The 19,956-nt window shown below is 35.2% G+C and overlaps 1 protein-coding gene across 1 annotated transcript; it reads right to left on the bottom strand.

Annotated features, from left to right (window-relative positions):
• Positions 1-6,320: 6,320 nt before the first annotated feature.
• LOC131052785 (uncharacterized) lies at positions 6,321-7,061 on the bottom strand. Its single transcript, XM_057987413.2, has one exon. It carries the CDS (start codon positions 7,059-7,061, stop codon positions 6,321-6,323), a length of 741 nt encoding a protein of 246 aa, XP_057843396.2.
• Positions 7,062-19,956: the final 12,895 nt, after the last annotated feature.

Raw genomic sequence — 19,956 nt, 5'->3', positions numbered from 1 at the left:
AGCAATTTATACGCTTTTCTAATAAGCCGATGCAAGCCAATAGAAAGCAACCGCCTACTTCCTCATCAGAACAAGCTATCTCGATGGAATGATCTTTCCAAAAGTGTGCACCGAGTTGAGTGTTTTTTTAAGCACTTCAATGAGTCCACGCTCTGTTTCATTGGTGTAAGTGATGTCGATAATCCTCCTTTGGCTTGCCAATGTGGTTTCATCGAGACTACTTATCCCGATAAGTGAAATTTTGCAATTTAGCATAAATGAGCCATCCATCCTGTAAATTGATAATCCCAACTTTTCCCACAGGGTCTGAAACATAGTAGAAGATAATCCTTGATCACACCATAATGACTCCTTTATTGACAAATGCTTCATAATGGATTCCTTGTGTAGTCTATACTCAGTGCATGTCCTTAGTGTGCCCAAGTGATACCTTGACATTCCTGAAATAGTTGATCCTGAGAGAACTTTACTTGTGCTAATAAGCTTCCCACACATGCAAACCAGTAATAAATGCTCATATGATAAAAGAAAAAGGCATCTATATAGCATAAAATATTTTGTAAAAATATGTGCTAACAGTGGCTCTTTCTGGGGATGTATGTTCTCTTTAAGGACATGGCAAGATCCTAGTTATCTCTAGAAAGTAGACCAATATGAAAATTGAAAGTAGAAAACAAAAAGAAATTTAAATTATTATGATACAAAGATACTTCCTGTTCATCAAGAGAAAAAATGCTTAAGATTCTTAGCATGAACCGGGAACTCCTGCATTTGACCATCAGTATCTTGCAAGTAATAGGAATTTTCTCCACCTTTTTCTGAAATGATAAAACGTCCTAGCCAGAGTGCATCAAACTTGCCATGCTTCCCTTTATCCTAATCTTTGTCATTCCATTTTAACCCCCATTCCCCATCTTTAAATGATTTTTCACATGCTTTTCTATCATGTAGAGCTTTCACCATTTGTTGTCTCTGTAAGTTTCTTTCATGAGCTTCTCTTCTACATTTATCCAGCTCAGCTAAAGCCATCAATCTGTCCCCCATGAAGTTTACTTCTTCCAAACATTCTTCTGTAACAAATTTATAAACTAGAAGCAAATTATTTAAGGGAAATCTTGCTTCCTTGCCATATACAAGCTCATATGGGGCCAATCCTATGGACTTCTTGATTGTCACTCTATCAGCCCATAATGCTAAGACCAATTTTGAGTCCCAAGCCTTTTTATTATCACCCAAAATCCTTTTGATAATCTTCAACAAGATCTTGTTGCTTGATTCTGCTTGTCCATTCCCTTGGCAATGGTAAGGTGATGAGTAAGATAGAGTGATACCATAATTTTCATAGAAATCAGAGAACTCCTTGGATCTGAAACACATTCCACTGTCTACTACAATCTTCCGAGGTACTCCAAATCTGGTCAGAATATTCTCTAAGAGAGATTTTATCACCACTTTGCTTGTAACCTGTCTTGTAGGAATAGCCTCAACCCATTTAGTAAAATAGTTAGTAGCAACCAAAATCCATTTATGCCCACCACTAGATTTGTTTTCTATTTCTCCTATGAAGTCAATACCCCACATCTAGAATGGTTCTTCTGTATGCATAGGCTTGAGAGGAATGCCTCCATTATATTTGAGTTTCCCTGAAAACTTTTGACAAGCCTCACATTTTCTGACATAAGTATGACAATCCTTGAAAACTTGAGGCCAGTAATAACCAGCATTAAGAATTTTGTGAGCAGTGGTTTTAGCTTAAAAGTAACCACCACAAAAACCTTCATGTAAAACTTTTAAAATAGTAGATGCTTGACACTCATCTAGACACAATAGAAGAATACCATCTCTATTTTTCCAGTATAGATCCCCATTAAGTAATACATACCTAGATGTTTGAAGCTTTAAAGTTCTTCTTTGACTATCATTTAAACTATCTGGAAATTTCATGTATTTCAAGAAGTGAACAATATTTGTATACCAGGGGAATCTTTCAATGCTCATTTGTGCATCTTCCAACTCCATTTGATTTACTTGGGCTGCTTCAAGATTGGATTCTACCATCAGTTTTGCTAAACCTTGACCTCTTACCAACTTTGTGATTTGTAAATCAATATTGAATTCTTGGATCTAGTTTATCCATCTGCATCTCCTTCTAGTAGTTTCTAATTGTTTGAAAATGTCTTTAACAACAACATTTGGTACATAAGCAATAACGGTGGCACCAACTAGATATGGTCTATAAGATTTCACAGATTTCACTAGAGCATAAGCTTGTTTTTCATTTACATCATAATTCAATTCAGATGCTTGCAATGTTTTGCTAAAAAATGCCATTGACTATTCGTGACCCTCATCATTCTTTTGTAACATAACAACAACAATAGTATGGAATGAGGCAAATGAAAATACTTGAAAGGGTTTCGAGAAATAAGGTGATTTCAAAACAAGGGCTTCCTGGATGGCTCTTTTGATATTTACAAAAGCTTCAAGAGCTTCATTAGTCCATTTTATTTCAGCACCCTTTTTCAACATTTTAGCAATAGGTTTTATGATTTCAGAAAATTTGAAACAAACCTTCTCACAAAATTTATTTGACCAAAGAAAGATTGGATTGCTTTAACAATTTTTGGAATTTGAATCTTATCAATAGCAGCAATCCTTTCTGGATCAATTCTAACTCTATCTTTGGATACAATATGGCCTAACTACTTTCCCTCAGTAACTCCAAAATGACATTTTTTAGGATTCAAAGATATGCCATACTCTAGTGCTCTAATAAATTTTTTTTCCAAATCATTACAATGATTTTATGCCTTTTTAGAGTAAGCAGTCATATCATCTTGATATACTACTAAGATGCAGTCAATCATGCCCTCAAAGGAGACATCCATAGCTCTCTGGAATGTAGCTCCTCCATTTGTTAACCAAAAGGCATCCTAGCATAAACATAGGTACCCCAAGGTGTAGTGAAAGCACTTTTGAATTTTTCTGCTTCCCTAACCTTGACTTGATTATATCTTGAGAAGCCATCCATCATAGATAACAGTTCATTCCCTGTGATCTTCAACAACAAAGCTTCCATGTTGGGCAAAGCATAATTATCTTTCAAGGATGAAATGTTTAAATTTTCAAAATCCTCACAATTTGATGTCACCGTTCTTCTTTTTGACTGGGACCAGATTGATACCCATGTTGAGTGCCTTATGGGCTCAATAATACCAACATTCCTCATTTTCATCAGTTCCTCCTTCATCTTAGGAGCCAAGGTAGGGTTTATAGGCCTTTCCTTCTATCTGAAAGGTTTTGCATTAGGCTCCAAAGGTACCTCATGCTAGAACAAATCTTCCCTGTATGCTTTAAGGTCATCGTATGACCAAGCGAAAACATGCCTATACTTTCTCAGCAGATTAATCAATTCAGTTCTGATTTTTGGTGTGAGTTTTTTTCCAATATATGCTTCTTTTGGATTGCTTTCACTTCCCAAATTTATTTTTTCAACATCCTCATATCCTCCTGAATTAGGTCTGAAATTCATTACATCTCTATCATCAAACATTCTTTCAAGCTCTATCAATCCTTTTGGAATTTTATTTGTTTTTAGCTGCAATACCTCTTGCCCAAGTATATTCTCCTTGCCATCCTTATCCTCCACAAGTCCATTCCAATCAATCCACTGGTGCTCATATTGATCCTCACAAAATAAGAATTTTAGCAAATCCCCGTCATCCTCAAAAACTTGCCAACTTTTCACATTATCAGGCACTAGCGGTCTGGTCTTGATTTCTACTTGGGTAATATCATCCAAAGGGATGTCGTTATGCTTGATAGCCAAGTTCGCCATGAAATCTGTCCAAATATTATTTGATCTTTTCAGTCCAATTGATGGAGAAAGCATCAAATAGTTCAATGCAATCCCATACTTCGTTCCTGTGATTTCTTAATTTTTCAATTTTTGCAACGAATTTACCTCTAACCTGTGAAACAACTAATTCTGAATCACCATAAACTGTTAGTAACTTAATGCCATGTTTACTTGCTAATTTAAGTCCTAGTAGAAGGGCCTCATATTTAGCAACATTGTTAGTACATTCAAAGGTTAACAAGAAAGAGTATTTGAATTTTTTTTATTGGGTGAAACAAGTACAACTCCTACTCCATTTCCTTCGTTACTGCAGGCACCATCAAAGTATAATTTCGAAATTAAGTTTTCATTTTGTTTAACTATTTGTGTAACTTCATTGATCTCTAAAGGTTTAGAAATTGAAAGTTGTCCATATCAGAATGGCAAAAATGAGTTGCTTCATCAGGATCAACTTCTTCTATGAGATATGAAGATCTCGTCTCTCTATATATTCTCACCGTTGTCCCTTCTAGTGGAATAGTAGCATAGGATAGATCAAGATAAATGTGACCACCCACTAGATTTGACCATTGCCTAGAAAACAACATTCTGTAGTTTGCAGGAACTTGAACCACTGTAATGTTTGTCTTATATGTGATATTCGAGCAAGCTGGAAACCTGAACTCTATGTCTTTCATAATACCCACCACCGGTACAAACCTATTGTCCATGGCATAGAACTTACCATAAGGTGTGTCAACATGCATCCCTGACTCTCTCATGACATCTTTAGGTATGATGTTAACCGCTACCCCTAAATCTATCATACAATTCTTGACCATTTTATTGTTAATTAACAATGTCAAATAGAATGGATCAACTTGTGTGAGATTTTTCGTCATAGATGTGCCTAAGTAAATTACTGGAGGATCCTCTTTTAACTTAGCAATATTTTTATTTAGATCCCCAGTGTTTGATATGATCTTCAAAGTCTCATCTTTATATTCTAGAAATTTCATTACTTCAAGCAAGGGCATATAAATTTTTACCTGAGATAACGCTTGAGACATAAAAGTTGCATAGTTTGAAGAAGGCTTACTAATTTGTTTTTTCTCCACTGGCTTGACAAGATTTGGCATTTCAATTGGCTTAGTCTTTTCTAGCTCCATCCCTTTTTTTGGCACCAACATCCTTACTCTTTCCTACGGTATTTTTTGTCCCATCAGATTTTATGACTTTGGCAAAGATACCCGCTGGCTTGCCCTGCTCATTGTTTACATTCCTACTCCTCGGCTGACAATTGCTTTTCACTTGTTCTACAACTACGATAGTGAAAGCTTTCTTTTCTTCTTAAGTCAGGTTTCTCAAAGAAGGCACTGCTTCTTCTTGAAACAGTTTTCTCAAAGCAGGGATATCTTCGTCTTCATTGGAAAAAAACCTATTGTATGCTATATTGCAAATTCTCTCTTTTTCGATGTACATCAGAATATTCTTCTTCTTCAAATAAGTCATCATTTCTCCCCCAATACGGCTCAGATGATAGGGCATTCACAGTTGGTTCATAATCCTCATTTTCATTCTCTTCTTCTATTAAACCCTGGGAAATCATACATTGTTCTGCAACATGAGGCAAATTACATACATCACACCATGGATACTCCTCTACAAAATTTGTGACCTTCTTTATTGGATCAGGAGTCTCTTTGTTCATATTAGGTTTTACTGTCTTTCCATCTTTCCAATTTGTGTTGTATGGCATGTCATGCAACCTTGGTGTATTGTAATTCATTTTCTTGTTGTTCCTTCATGGTGGCCTTTCATTAGGATTTTGCTTACTTTTCATGTCCTTAAGCATGTCCATGATCTGAGTAAGGTCATCTTTCTTGGGATTCTTGGAGCTGTACAACTTTGGATCATCTCTCTTAGCAACCTTCCCAACAACCTTCCTATTATTTGCAATAGTAGCAGCTGTTTTGAATGCTTGTTGTAAAGTGTTAGGTCTATGAGACAAAATCTCATAATGAGTTTTGTTGTCAAAGGCACTCAAATAGAAGTTAATCAAAAATGAATCAACAGGTCTAATATCTCTAGGTATTCTATTTAATACTTTATTAAATCTTTTATTAAATTCAGCAACTGATTCATTTTGTTTTTTTCTTATACTTGTTAATTCATGAGATGCAAATGAAGGATCATTGTGGTCTCCAAATTCCTCTAAGAATAGCGTTACAAATTCCTGTCAGCTACAAATACATCTACCAGGAAGGCTTCTATACCATTCTCCTGCATTCTCAGTTAGAGATTGGACAAACAGTTTCATGAATACATCTTCATGAGGAATTTCAAATTCTTCGATGATATTTTTTGCATTAACCACATGTTATTCTACTGCTTCAACTCCGTTTCTTGAGAATTTTGGGATTGCTAACCTTAAATCATTTGTGATTTGATTTGGATAACCAACAATGCCAGTGAAATCCAACTATTTATATCTTTCGATGATTAAGGGCTGTCTGCCAACATGATGGTTGTTTTGATTGTTCATAACTCCTCTATTAAATCCACCATTGTTGTCATAATTTCTATTGTTCCCATTATTTCTACCACCACTATTATTGCCATTATTATTGTTCCTACTTCCACCATTGGCATTTCCATAACTGTCATTGTTACCTCTATTATGTCTATTATTTTGATTGCTCCCAAACCCATTATTCCCTACATGATTACCCCTACTTGTGTTATTCCACGTCCCATCATCTCCCCTATCTCCATTCCTTCTTTCATCCTCCGACCTCTCTTCACTTTGATCCCTATGCACATCCCTCCATCTTCTATTCTCATTCATCAATGAGTTGTCATAGGTTACAAAAGGCTGGTCCATTCTCCTCATATGAGGGGGACTATATTTTGGAAGTACTTGTCTGTTTGGTTCACATTTCTCTTCTCCTACTTTATTTGTTTTGGGGCTTGAAATATTATTTCTCTCTATTCCTAGTTTCTGTAACGCCCAATCTAGCTGCCTTTTAAGTGCCCTCCCCATCTTAGCATCATCGACACTCATATCAACCATTTTAAGAATAAGATCATCCCACTGTTTTTCCTCTTGTTCATCAGCATTCATGATCTCACCATGACCATGTCCATTATCCTTTGTATTTATTTTGTAGAAAGGGTTTTCTTCCTCTCCGCTAGGAGATTTTTTGTATCCTTCAAACGCCATGTTTTCTTTCTTCCCTTTGTTCCTCTTCTTGGGACTCAGTTGCACAAGATCCTCTTTCTCTTTATGCAGAGACTTCCTCCCTTGCATCAATTTTATTGATAAATGTCTAGGGGTCTCTCTTATTTTTTTAAAATACCAATTATCATTCATGAATTGAAAAGTAGAGTCACCACTTGCTAAGAGGAAAATATAACTACTCGACTACTCTTTTGGGATCTTTCCTCCAGTAGAGTCTAAAAAAAACTACCAAAGATTCTGAGAACTTATATATGACAACTCCCCAGTAGAGTCACCAATCTATTGGTGCCCAAAACCATAGATTGGAAAACCAAAAGACTTTGCAAAATCCTCAAGTAATCCAATCAGCCTTGGCCAATGAACAGGGATGGTCGAAGACCAAATCCCTCTGCACTTTAGGCTCCACTAAACCCAGGTGGGTGTGCCTCTTCCTCTCAAGCACGAAAGAGGTTATTTATAGTGGATTTAAACTTTGCTAAGACAGTTCTTTGCAAGAATGACAATAATTTCCTGCTACTATTGAATACTATTATTTAAGTGCTTTCTAAAATTAAAAACTGAATGTAAAGACAACTGCGTATGAAGTTTGTAGTTCTTTGGAAATAAAATGCCTTCAGGACATTCAAGAAATATGCAATAGAATAGTTTAAAAGGTTTTAGAAGAATGCTTTTCTCTCAAGGACCTAATGCATATCAAATCAAAATCTCAGAGAGTGAATAACAGACCAGTGCCTCTATCTCAGAATACATATATGATACTTCGTGAACAAATAACTTTATCAACTCAGGAGACAATATTAAAAATCACTATAATGGTTCAGTATGTGTCACACAAACAATAAGAACTCGATCTCACATTTAATGTAACATCAATGTGATTCACATTACAACAAATCTTTAAAAAAATTTATCAAGAGGACAAAGAATGTTTCATCATCACAAAAAATAGACAATGCATTTGAAGTAGAAACAACGAATCTTGTATATTAATCTCTGAGAAATGATAGTACACAAAAGCTATACTTGGAGATACTTCATTACAATTTGCTTACACAAAATGACACTTCTTCTTCCTATAAAATTTCCTAATACATATAACTTTTAGTCTCTATAGTAGTATGATATTCTAAAAATTGCCCTTCTGATACAAAACGATTCAATACAAATACATATGCTAAAAGACACGAATGAAAGGACACACCCTTTCATTATCTTAACAACTAACTGAACAGTAATTAAAAAGACTAACTATGATATCAATTACATTACACAAACTAAAACATAACACTAAGACTTTCGATCTAGCCACCGTCCACATTTTTGAATATGCCACAATTAGCCCGGATCCTTGTATGTTGTAGCGTTGAAGATTGCATCCTTGGCTGCATTTTCGATCACATAAAATTGTTCTAACTGATCGGCCGTGTCATTCATGTCAAGGACATATGCTCTAGCGATGGCTTGGGCTGCACTAAGAATAGACTTGCACTCAGATATCCATACAGTTTTGTCTTTGATCACACCTGCATCATCTACCAGACTAGGAACCCCATGCTGAACAATCTGCTGGCATTCATCAAATTCAGACTTCAATTCCTTTGTAACTTTGTCATGTGTAACAAGAAGACCCCACACCTTCTTTTTTACTTTCTCTCTGGTCGATGCATCCTGTAACAACATGTCAAGTCTATGTCAAATTCTGGTGTGAGAAACCATATTATCCATGTTCCTCTGATATTCACCCCAGAATTTGTTCAATGTTTTCTCCATATTGTCATATCTCCTAGTTAGCAACACACAAGCGGTATCGGCCTTAATGCTTCTCATCTATTTTTTCAACTTATTGTGTTCATAAGATAGATTTTCAATTTTTTTCTTCCATTGGCCTCCTGAATCTGTAATTTGGGGAACCGGGTGCCCACTCCTCTTAAGGGTTTCTTCATATAAAGCCTTATACTTATTCTTCTCTTCTATCTCATGTTTCATTTGGGCCTTGTTGAACTTTGAAATATTAATACCCATGTCAGATATGACCATAAGATCTACTTCCCCAACCTTCAAGGTCATCATGTCCCCAAAAGATTTATCTACAACAATGATTTTTGGCCTTTTATTAGGAGGATATAAGGCCCACAATAACATTTCTTCCTCATTTGGATTATATCTTGATCCAATAAAAATATCTTGCACTCCTTGGATGTTCAATTTGATATCCTTATTATCTGAATGCAACAAAGAATAAAAAATAAATGAAGCACCCAGGTCCCATCCTGGAAAAACAATTATTCCTGCCTCTATTAGCAATTTCCTGCCCCTTTGCGGGGTCATAGTCTCAACTTCTATGTCAATGTCTTCCTTCAACCTCTTCATCATTTTTGCTTCATTCTCAGAGGTAACATTTAGCACTGCTTCCCTTAATTTCTTACCCTTGAAGTGGTACAAGAATGATTTGAATTCCTTAGACTTAATGAATTGATCATCAGATACAAAAGAAACATATTCTGCCATTCTTTCATCCATTTCTGCATTCAAAGTAACAATAAGTCTATCGCCTACCTCTGAGTCCTTCTCCTTCTCAGGTGCACGGAGCTTGGAGACTACTTCATTTTCCCCTGAATCACTTTGGGTTGGTTCTCCCTCCATGTTTTCTAGTCTCTACCTTCTTTCCTCTAGCTTCTTCTCCAAGGTCTCCATAACTCCTGCAAGCTCTTCCACCTCCTTATTCTTGTACATGTCTTCAAATTCATTCTTCTAATGGAAGTAGTCTCTGAACTCCTGTCTTTTTTTGCTTGAATGGATGTAACCCTCAAGATCATAGAATGCTCTAGATGTGTACTGAAACAAGTTGTATTCATCCACTAGTTTCCTGTCAATGGCCTCATATGCCCTAGTTGATACAATTTTAAAATCCTAAAAGTGAAGTGTGCCAGGGAGGAAAGCTTGCTTGTGTGCTCATGCAAAATGTTTGGCATTAGACACACTTAACTGCCTTACCATTTCCAAGAAGGAAATCCTATCTGGTGCAGGCTTTGGTAGCACATATGGGTAACCCTCAAATCCATAGCATCGAAAAAAGTGAAGTTTTGGCACGAGTACCAATCACCCTAGTTATGATTGACCTTTGGATTTTGGATCTTGTGAGGCCTAAGAAACTTCGTGATCTCCTTAGAAAATGATCCTTGTTGAGGCTCACCAAAAAGCAAGAAAATTGGTTTGACAAAGAATTCCTCAAATTTGAGGTAATGAGAATTCACAAATCTGTAATCCCAAAGGGAAACCCATAATTGTACTGGTTGCTCCTTACCATCCTTCCCCACTGTATTTTCATTCAATTCTTCCGGCCATAACCCTCTAAGTCTCCCATAAAATAAAAAAATGTGCATTAACAATGAATAGTGCTTGAAATATTTGTCTGGATTATCCTTCAGGTTCAAGAAATCTTCATGCAATCTATCTATCAAGTATGAAGCGAAGTCAAAAACCCTAGGCTCATGCCTCTGAATTCCTGCTTCTAGAACTAGTGGTCTTATGTTTGCCACATCAAGAGCTTCAATTCCTCCCACCTGACCACAAGCCATATATGTGTAATGTAGATACTTCTTGAAAATAGTCATGTCATAAGGAGGACCATCTTCCTCTGTTAGCCTCCCCTTCTCTTCTTTATGGACATCGAGATTCTAGCCCTGGTATGTAGTGTCCATTTTCTTGTACTCCTCTTCCAAATCTACAAAAGATAAAGGCAATTTTGCCTCCAAATCTACTACAAAAACTTCCTGAATTGTAGCCTTTACAAAGTGCACTAGAGCAGTCCCATTAGGAAACAAAATGCATCACTTGTTTGCATCATAATGTCTTACTAAAAGCTTCAACAAATCAATATTCACAAACACATTGGGTACTACAAGTTTCCCTAGACCAATTTTCCATGGGTTTGAAATTGGCATGGGCCCATCCCTGTGGAAGTAATAGAAAAGGAACAACTCATGCCCTCGCACCGTGGTGAATACATCTCCAATCTCTCTATATCTATCCGATAGTTCTGATACTAATATGATTAGTACAGATGCCAAGCTAACAAGATGAGAGGGGGGGGTGAATCATACAAACTTAATCTTCAATAAAAACAACAGATTCAACCTCGGTAACCTTATCAGAAAAACAGTAATGCATGTAGACCCATAAACAGATAAGATCACAAAACATATAACACCAGATTTAACGTGGAAACCCAAATAGGGAAAAACCACTGTGGGATTTTGGACCCACTATGAAATATACTCTTCTAGAGTATGCTCGGTTAAAAGAAAATCCTGTTAAAGATTACAAACACATTGCTAGATGTGACCCGGTTAAGGGATTTCCCTCAGATTTGTTAGGATCTTCACCTTGTTAGAAGTGACCTTGTTAAAGGATTTCAAACACTCAATAAGAATGTCACCTTGCTAGAGGGTTTTACAAATAAGACTGTTAAGTCCACTCGGTTAAGAGATTTTCTGTCACTTTACAAAATAATAGTAATAAAAATCTATCTGCAACTTCACATCTACAAATGCTAAAGAAAATTCTTATTTGCTCAATACAATCTATTCATAGGACTTATCTTGTCCCTCTGCTGGGCTCTATACTCTGTTATCAAAACAGATCTTCAAGCTTCTGTGCTCGGTAATCACTATGTAGCATCCCTATGCATACACTTGCTCGCATGCATTATTTGTTAACAGTTTCCTATTTATAAACAATCTTCCAACCGCTTAATCTCCTTGATCACATTTCCCATGATCAATCATAGCCACCAAATCTTCAATCTCATCCAGGTTCAATGTATCCTTCAATCTGAAAATGTTTTACCTCGCCTTGGAACTTGCATTTTCTCCTTGGAACTTGTGCTAGGCTATTGCGGTTCAATCTGAGCTGTAGATCTTCCTGCCGATCTTTCATTGCCATAGATCCTTAACAAACTTCATACACGGCTTACCAATCATTTAATCAACTCCAGCTCATCAGCTTCCTTCATTAAATAATGCTTCTATACATTTAATGTATTCTATTATTACTCGGTTGCAACTTAGTGAATACTAAACTTTACTCGGTAGACATTCTGCCTTCATTAACCGATAGCGATAACCTTAGGGTTTACCAACTAGGTTCTTTGCTCAGTAACATAGTATAGTATTAACCTTACAAATAATAGCATATGTAGGCTATCAAAACAATCTAAACATCATGATCTCATCATTGTCTAACTTGGTAATAGTTGCCCATTGAATAACTTATTCCTCCCCTTATTCATTACATTCTTTCTGTGTCTTTTACCAACATCTTTATACTCATCAAATCATATTGCTTAAGATATGGCAACATCATACTGAATCAGAAAATCAATTTCTTGACATCAATGACAAAATAATAATGTTAAGACAGTGAACATCCTTAATCAGTTATATCCATAGTCATCAACAACCTTCTCAATATCCTTATTGAAATGCCAACAATCTCTTATTGTAATTGGAATGCCAACACTATCTTCTAACTGGTCATGGAGAGGCAAATTTATCTTAGCTCTGCATGACCTAGCTCCTGGAGATCCCATTTGGTCTATCATGTCCTGATTTAGCTTTCTACTGACCTAACCCTTTGATTTATTTGGCATGGTACTGGATATTTCGGCAACCTTCCACTTCCCTTTTGACCTCGACCCCTCCATCTTTGCAAATTACTTCACTCTATGCTCAGTAACTTATAAATTATCTCAATAAGCACATGATATCTTTCTGCAATAACTTCATGAGAAATCTTGCTCGGCAATACTAGATATATGTCATAAGGAGTCCAATCTTGTAATTGATTATTGCAATCTTGATGGATCTGCTTTGTGCGGCAATGGATCTACTGAATTGATGAATTTATTGGAAACCATTCTATCAGTTCTTCTCATCAAGACATCCAATGGCTAATCGGTGAGACTCCTCCCGATGATTCAAATGTTTGGCACCAGTTGTTATGATTTTCTCGCTTTTTCTTTCTGATCGACATAAACTATCTTGACCTACTTATCGGGTCTCGGGATAGCAATTTTTTCTTTATTCCACTGGTTCATTTCATCCCGATGGGCATCACTTGAGTCCCAGCTTTGCCTTTTGTTTTGACACTGCATCGACATAACTCTCCCCACTGCATTCGCCTTTGGTTTCCTTTTACTTAGCTCATTGGGTGTCAGCATATTTTATTTCATGTCCCTCTAATGCCCTGATGACCTCAATATACCAGTCTACATTCTGACTAAGGTCACCATGTTATCGGCATAACTTATCCCGAGGAACTCCTCACACTTATCATTTGCCTAAACGGTCCTATTGGGTTTCGGCATAACATAAAAGTTCTTCTTCCGATGTCCCGATGAATCCTCACGAGATTCTTTCTTTATCGGTATAACTCATGCCGATGCCCTCGCAAGTGCTTCTATCTTCATCAGGGGTCGGAATAGCCTTTTTCTATTCCTCCTGATGTCTCGATGAGTTCCCGATGCACTTTTGTATTTTATGCTCCCGAGTTTGTTTATCGGTATAGATAATATCGATAGCTCTGCCTTCCAATTCTCCATGTCATAGGGGATTGGTCTAGCTACTTTTGCAGTACTCCGATAGGGTTCTTTTTTCCGATGGACTCGCCTTCGGTTTCTTTTAGTCATCGGGTATAGGGATAAAACTTTCTTATTACTTTCAATCTCCCAATACTATATGATAAGCTTTGCCGTATCGTTACAAGTTATACCGATGGTTTCATAGGTCATTGATATAGCAATTTATACGCTTTGCCGATAAGTCGATGCAAGCCGATAGAAAGCAATCGCCTACTTCCTCATCGGAACAAGCTATCTCGATGGAATGATCTTTCCAAAAGTGTGCACCAAGTTGAGTATTTTTTTAAGCGCTCCAATGAGTCCACGCTTTGTTTCATTGGTATAAGTGATGCTGATAATCCTCCTTTGGCTTGCCAATGTGGTTTCATCGGAACTACTTATGCCGATAAGTGAAATTTTGCAATTTAGCACAAATGAGCCATCCACCCTGTAAATTGATAATCCCAACTTTTCCCACGGGGTCTGAAACATAGTAGAAGACAATCCTTGATCACACCATAATGACTCCTTTGTTGACAAATGCTTCATAATGGATTCCTTGTGCAATCTATACTCAGTGCATGCCCTTAGTGTGCCCAAGTGATACCTTGACATTCATGAAACAACTGATCCTTAGATAACTTTACTTGTGTTAATAAGCTTCCTGCACATGCAAACCAGTAATAAATGCTCACATGATAAAAGAAAAAGGCATCTATATAGCATAAAATAATTTGTTAAAAATATGTGCTAACATTGCCAACATGAAGTTTCTTAAATGCTTATATATAATTAACCATGTTTTTTTCATATTAAATGATACTACTTTTAAAAATAAATAAATTAAATACAATTGTACAAAAATATGTTATTTTTTTGAAGGAGGAAAATAATTAAAATAAAATCATTCATTTTTATTTGAAATCACAATAGAATATGAATGAATATTTAGATTAAATTGCTTAAAGGAAAATTAGTTTCATATTGCTTACTTGTCTATTAAGCTCTCTACTATTTATAGGTCATACCTCTAACACAAATTATAGAGGACATAATTCTAGACATTATTGCTCGCTTATTCATTTTCAATCTTGTACTTAAAAGTCCATTAAGAAAACATCATCCTAACAATCAACATATAGAAAGTTTTATAATCACCAGCTGAGCTCTAATCTTATCACAAATGTCGAAAGATTTAATTTTGTTTATTTATTCATCAACTCCCTATCAACAGTTCATTGGACTTGATTAGCTTATTAAAATATTTCTGACACTCCACAACTATAGTTGTAGCTAACATTTATTATTTCATTAATTGACACAACTAAAAATATAAACTTAAAACTGCCATGAAATTCACCATAATACAAGTTTGTTAAAAACCAATTCATCAACCATTCACAAAATTTGGTATATGAATAGCAGTCTATTTCTACGCAAAACTGACTGAAAAAGCAAGAAAAAATGTGAACAATCCAGAAATCCTTCTGATCTATTATTTTTCTTCTGCCCGCAGCCGTATGGCATGCATGATATAGTTGCACAGTGGTCAGTCACACCTCGTGCTTTTGTGAGTTGAACAATAAAACTATTTATTGCTCAGGAAAGAAGAATTTGTAGATATCAATAAAATTATAAAGGTCAATACCAAAATTTGAACAGGCCTATGAAAAATTACAAGCATTGCAATCCTCATTTTGTCATATTCGGTTTATAGAGTAAGTTTGAGACATTTCATTGTATGGTTTGTAAAAGAAAAACCGGATATAAACTAATCAATGAGCCAAAACCAAGAGCAAGCACACCAAGATGCAAGAGGGAAACACAATATTTGTAAGGGGGAAAGAAAATAAAGAAACCCTAATATTATGTAGATAGCATAAAGCCTAAATAATTTACAAAGAGGAGAGAGAGAGGGAGAGAGAGACCTTAGCATCAAAATGCTACAGTGAATAAATGAGAGAGGCGCTTCACATATGTAGAGGTGAGTGTGTAGTTACAAATGTAAATCTTTCAAGTCTAAGTATCGAATTTGGCATCCTATGTTTGTGCAAAGTGTCACAATCCTCATAAGGAGGAAATCTAATATCCCACATATTTAGAATAAATAAATTGAGTTGTGAGAACTCAAATAAGACAAAGGATTTGTAGGGATTCCTTGGGAATGTTTCTACAAGTAAAAAGTAAAAGGAAATTAAATTTACCAAGAGATGAATTCCTAACACCCATTCTTAAGACTTACTTGGGGAGTTTACATCAAAACCTTCAATGGGTTGTAATCCAAGACTATGACAATGATAGAAAATTTATCTTTATAAAGTGGTTTGGTGAGAATATCTAGAAGTTGATCTTCACCTTTACAATATAAAAGAGAAATTTGTATGTTTTCAGTTTGCTCTCTAATTAAGTGATTTTGAAGAGAAATGTGCTTGTTCCTTGCATGAAAGATAGGATTAAAATCCAAAGAAATAAAATTGTGATTATAACAATAAAAAGAAGTAGGAGCTTCTTGAGGTAGACCCATGTCTTCAAGTAATCTTCTTAACCATGGGGCCTCTTTGGATGCATTGGTACAAACTTTATATTCAGCTTTGGTAGAGCCAAGAGAAGTAGATTGTTGTTTCTTACTATTCCATGAGATTGTACTTGATCCAACAAACGAACAATATCCACAAGTAGATCTCCCATTGGTGGGATCTCCCCCTAAATCTAAATTAGTATATCTTTTTAAAATAAATTCACAATTTGCATCATAAAATAAATCAACATTAAGAGTACCTTTATAATGTATCTTAAAACTCTCTTTGAAACATTAAAATGTGTTTTTTGAGATTTAGACATGAATCTAGAAACTAAACCAACACTATAAGAAATATCAATTCTTGTGAAAATTAATAAAAAAACTTCCAACTAGTTGCCTATATAAACTAGCATTGACAAATAGAGTGCGCATATCAAACATTGGTTTAGTTCCCATATCATGACGAAAAATGAGATTAACATCTTTTATTTTAAATTTATTTAAAATATCTTGAGCATTTTTTCTTTGATATGGGAAAATACCTTTAGGTGTTCACCAAATTTGCTTACCTAAAAAATAATGTAATAGGGCTTAATCCTTTGAAATTTCTCATTGAGTTGTGACATAAGTTCACAAATTAAATTGTTAGAACTTGAAGTGATAATCAAATCATTAGTATATAAAATAATGATCACAATATCACCTTCACTATGCTTAATACATAAATTTGGATCATTTTTACTTTTAATGAAAACTTGAGAATTAAATGAATCTTTATCTTTATAATGTCATTCTCTACAATATTTTTTAAATCATAAATAGATTTTTTAAACTTCCAAACAAGATGTTCATTACCCCCCTAACAAAAGTATGATGTTGAGACATATACATTTCTTCATGCAAATCACCATTCAAACACTAGTGAATCCATCCAGACCTCTCAAAACCTAGTAGACACTTTACATCTAAGATTAGTAGACTGTGGTGTTTTGGTTCTCTTCTTATAGAATTGCCACCCAGTTCCTCTATTGGAATTATTTCTTCTACAACTACAAACTATCTTAATTTTTTTACCTCACTTGCACTTCACTTTGGTCTGCCCTTCACTCAATTTTCCAAATTCTATACCTATGAATGTCTTTCAGCTTTTGATTGCTAGTTTCATCGAATGCTTACTTCTCATAATATAAGAAATTCACCATAATGTATATTACTATCTTTTAATAGTTTAAAATTGAGTAGTGCAACTAAGCCAAAATTTTGGACTTGCCGAATAATTATGAAAAATAAGTTTGGTAGTGTAAAAGATATAAATCATATTAATGAAGTACCTCCCCCAACTAAAGTTTTGATTTGTCCTTGAATTAATGGTACAGATAGGGTGTACAAATGTCTTAATCTTTATGGGTTGTGTATTGATATATGACAGACAAATGAATAAAACTACATGTGAATAATAGGGTCAAAACTAAACTTAATCATGTAATGAATGATGTAATAAAAAATCCTACATATCATTTGCAATGTAATAGTTGGCACACATATAGCTATCAAAAACTGGAGTAGACATTACTTGGAGTGATACTTGATTGATTAATGTAATGAATGCCATTTAGTGGAGTCATGTCTATTTTATAATGGTGCCACATGGCAAAAAATAAAATTGGCAATTAACCATTGGTGTATGCATGTGAGATTAGACAGGTATCATAATGTGTGCATGCATATAGGTGCCTGCAAGAAGTTGAGTACACTTTTTGGCCAAAAAGTGGAAGTGTTTTCCCTATTTTTTAGAATTCGTCTTGTTTGACCTAAAATTTTGAAGCACTTAAAGAATGAATCTTGAAAGAGACAGTAATAGAAAATACAGTGCTTGAAGTCTACTTTCCAAATATGTAATTTATTTTAATACCTAGATCTTAAAAATTAAGTTTGAACTCGCAAATTACTAAAATCTATAGTTCAAAAGTTACTTTTTAGGAACATAGCATGCCCATGTACGACAAGCATAATTTGATCTACATGAAAGAATTATTATGAATCATTTTGGGAAAAGATCTGTAACTCACTCATCTTTCATGAGGATATTTTTGTTGTAATTTTTTTTGCATTTTGTTTTTGTTAATTTTTTAGTTGGCATAATCATTGTTTTGGAAAATCCTTGTGTACAACAAGCATAATTTGACCTAAAAAACTTAAAAAAAACAAAAAAAAAACTATATATAATTGTCTCTAGTTTGATGCCATATAATTAACTAAAAAACCCTATTATTTCAAATTTATGGATCTCTTTCATTAGAAATTATTTTTAAAATAAAAATATTGATCCATTCAAAAAAAAAAATACATACTTTGAATCTAGATAGTCTCTACTATAATAAGTTTTCATTGTTAAAAAGAATTCTGAAATTTTAGTGTTCAGATATGTTTTTGAAGTCATTTTTTTGTATGAAGATTGATTTGGCCTTCAAGTTTTAAGTCAAACTAGGTCCAAGCCAAAGGGTCAACACTCCAAGCCATTTCCCAAGCCAAAATCCAAAGCAACAACCGGGCCAAAATTCATTTTTTTAGAAATGGGATCCCATTTACAAAATGAGATCCTATTTAGGATATGAGATCCCATTTAAAAAGTAAACATGATCCCTTTTTTTTGTTTTTTTTTAATTTATTAAAAAAAACCTATACATATACATGAAATATAACATTGCAGTATAAGTCACATTTCCCTTTGTCTTTTTCCTTTATTATACTTAAGTTATATTTCATGTATATATTGGCAGGATGTTTGATAGTGGTTTCAAATCTCTAGGAGTTATAATGCAAATTCTAAATTTTAGAAGATCTTATAATTTACTAGACTTTGGCAAATTTCAGTAATCAATAGGCTCCTATCAATATTTTATCACTCTCTCTATAGCACTCTCTTTATCTCCCTCAAGCTCTAGACCTATCTCTCTCCTTATTAATATTCCTCTATTCCCTCTCTAACTCTCTCTAACTCTCTCTTCTGTCTCAAACTTTAGATCTATCTCTCTACCTCTCTCTCACATCTTTAACTCTACTCTTTTTCTCCTCTCTCTCTATAAACCGCCCCTCACTCCCTACCTACCTCTATTTCTCTGCCATATACCTCTCTCTCTCTCTCTCTCTCTCTCTCTCTCTCTCTCTCTCTCTCTCTCTCTCTCTCTCTCTCTCTCTCTCTCTCTCTCTCTCTCTCTCTTCCATATCTACATCTTGATCCCTCCCTCTTTCCCTTTCTCTCAATCTCTACCTATCCATCTCTTTGTACTTCTTCCTATCTCTTGTCTCCCTCTCTTTATCCTTCTAACTCCCCAACCACTCTATCTTTATAAAATAAGAGAGGGATGGAGGAAAAGGTAGGTAGAGTCCATGGGAGGGGAGATAACGAGAGTGATTGGGGACATAGATGGATAGAAAGAAAGGGAGATGAGGGATAGATATTTCTAAAGATAGATGGATAGGTATATAGGGGGAGAGGTGAAGAGATAGAGATGGAGAGAGAGAGAGAGGGGTAGACATCTAGGTAAATATTTTGGAAGATAGATTTAGAGAGAGGATAGAGGTGATATAAAATTAGAGGTGGAGGGAGGGCGAGGTAGGTACAAAGAGTGAGAAGGGAGATAAAGAGTGTTTGGGAGATAGATGGATAGAAAGAGAGGGAGAGGGGAGATATAATGAAGTAGAGAGATGGATAGGTAGAGAGTGGGGGAGAGTGA

The sequence above is a fragment of the Cryptomeria japonica genome, chromosome 8 (assembly GCF_030272615.1).
Source record: "Cryptomeria japonica chromosome 8, Sugi_1.0, whole genome shotgun sequence".
Classification (NCBI taxonomy): Eukaryota; Viridiplantae; Streptophyta; class Pinopsida; order Cupressales; family Cupressaceae; genus Cryptomeria; species Cryptomeria japonica.
Note: the sequence above shows the minus strand (reverse complement) of the source record. Positions and strands in the feature narration are given on the sequence as shown.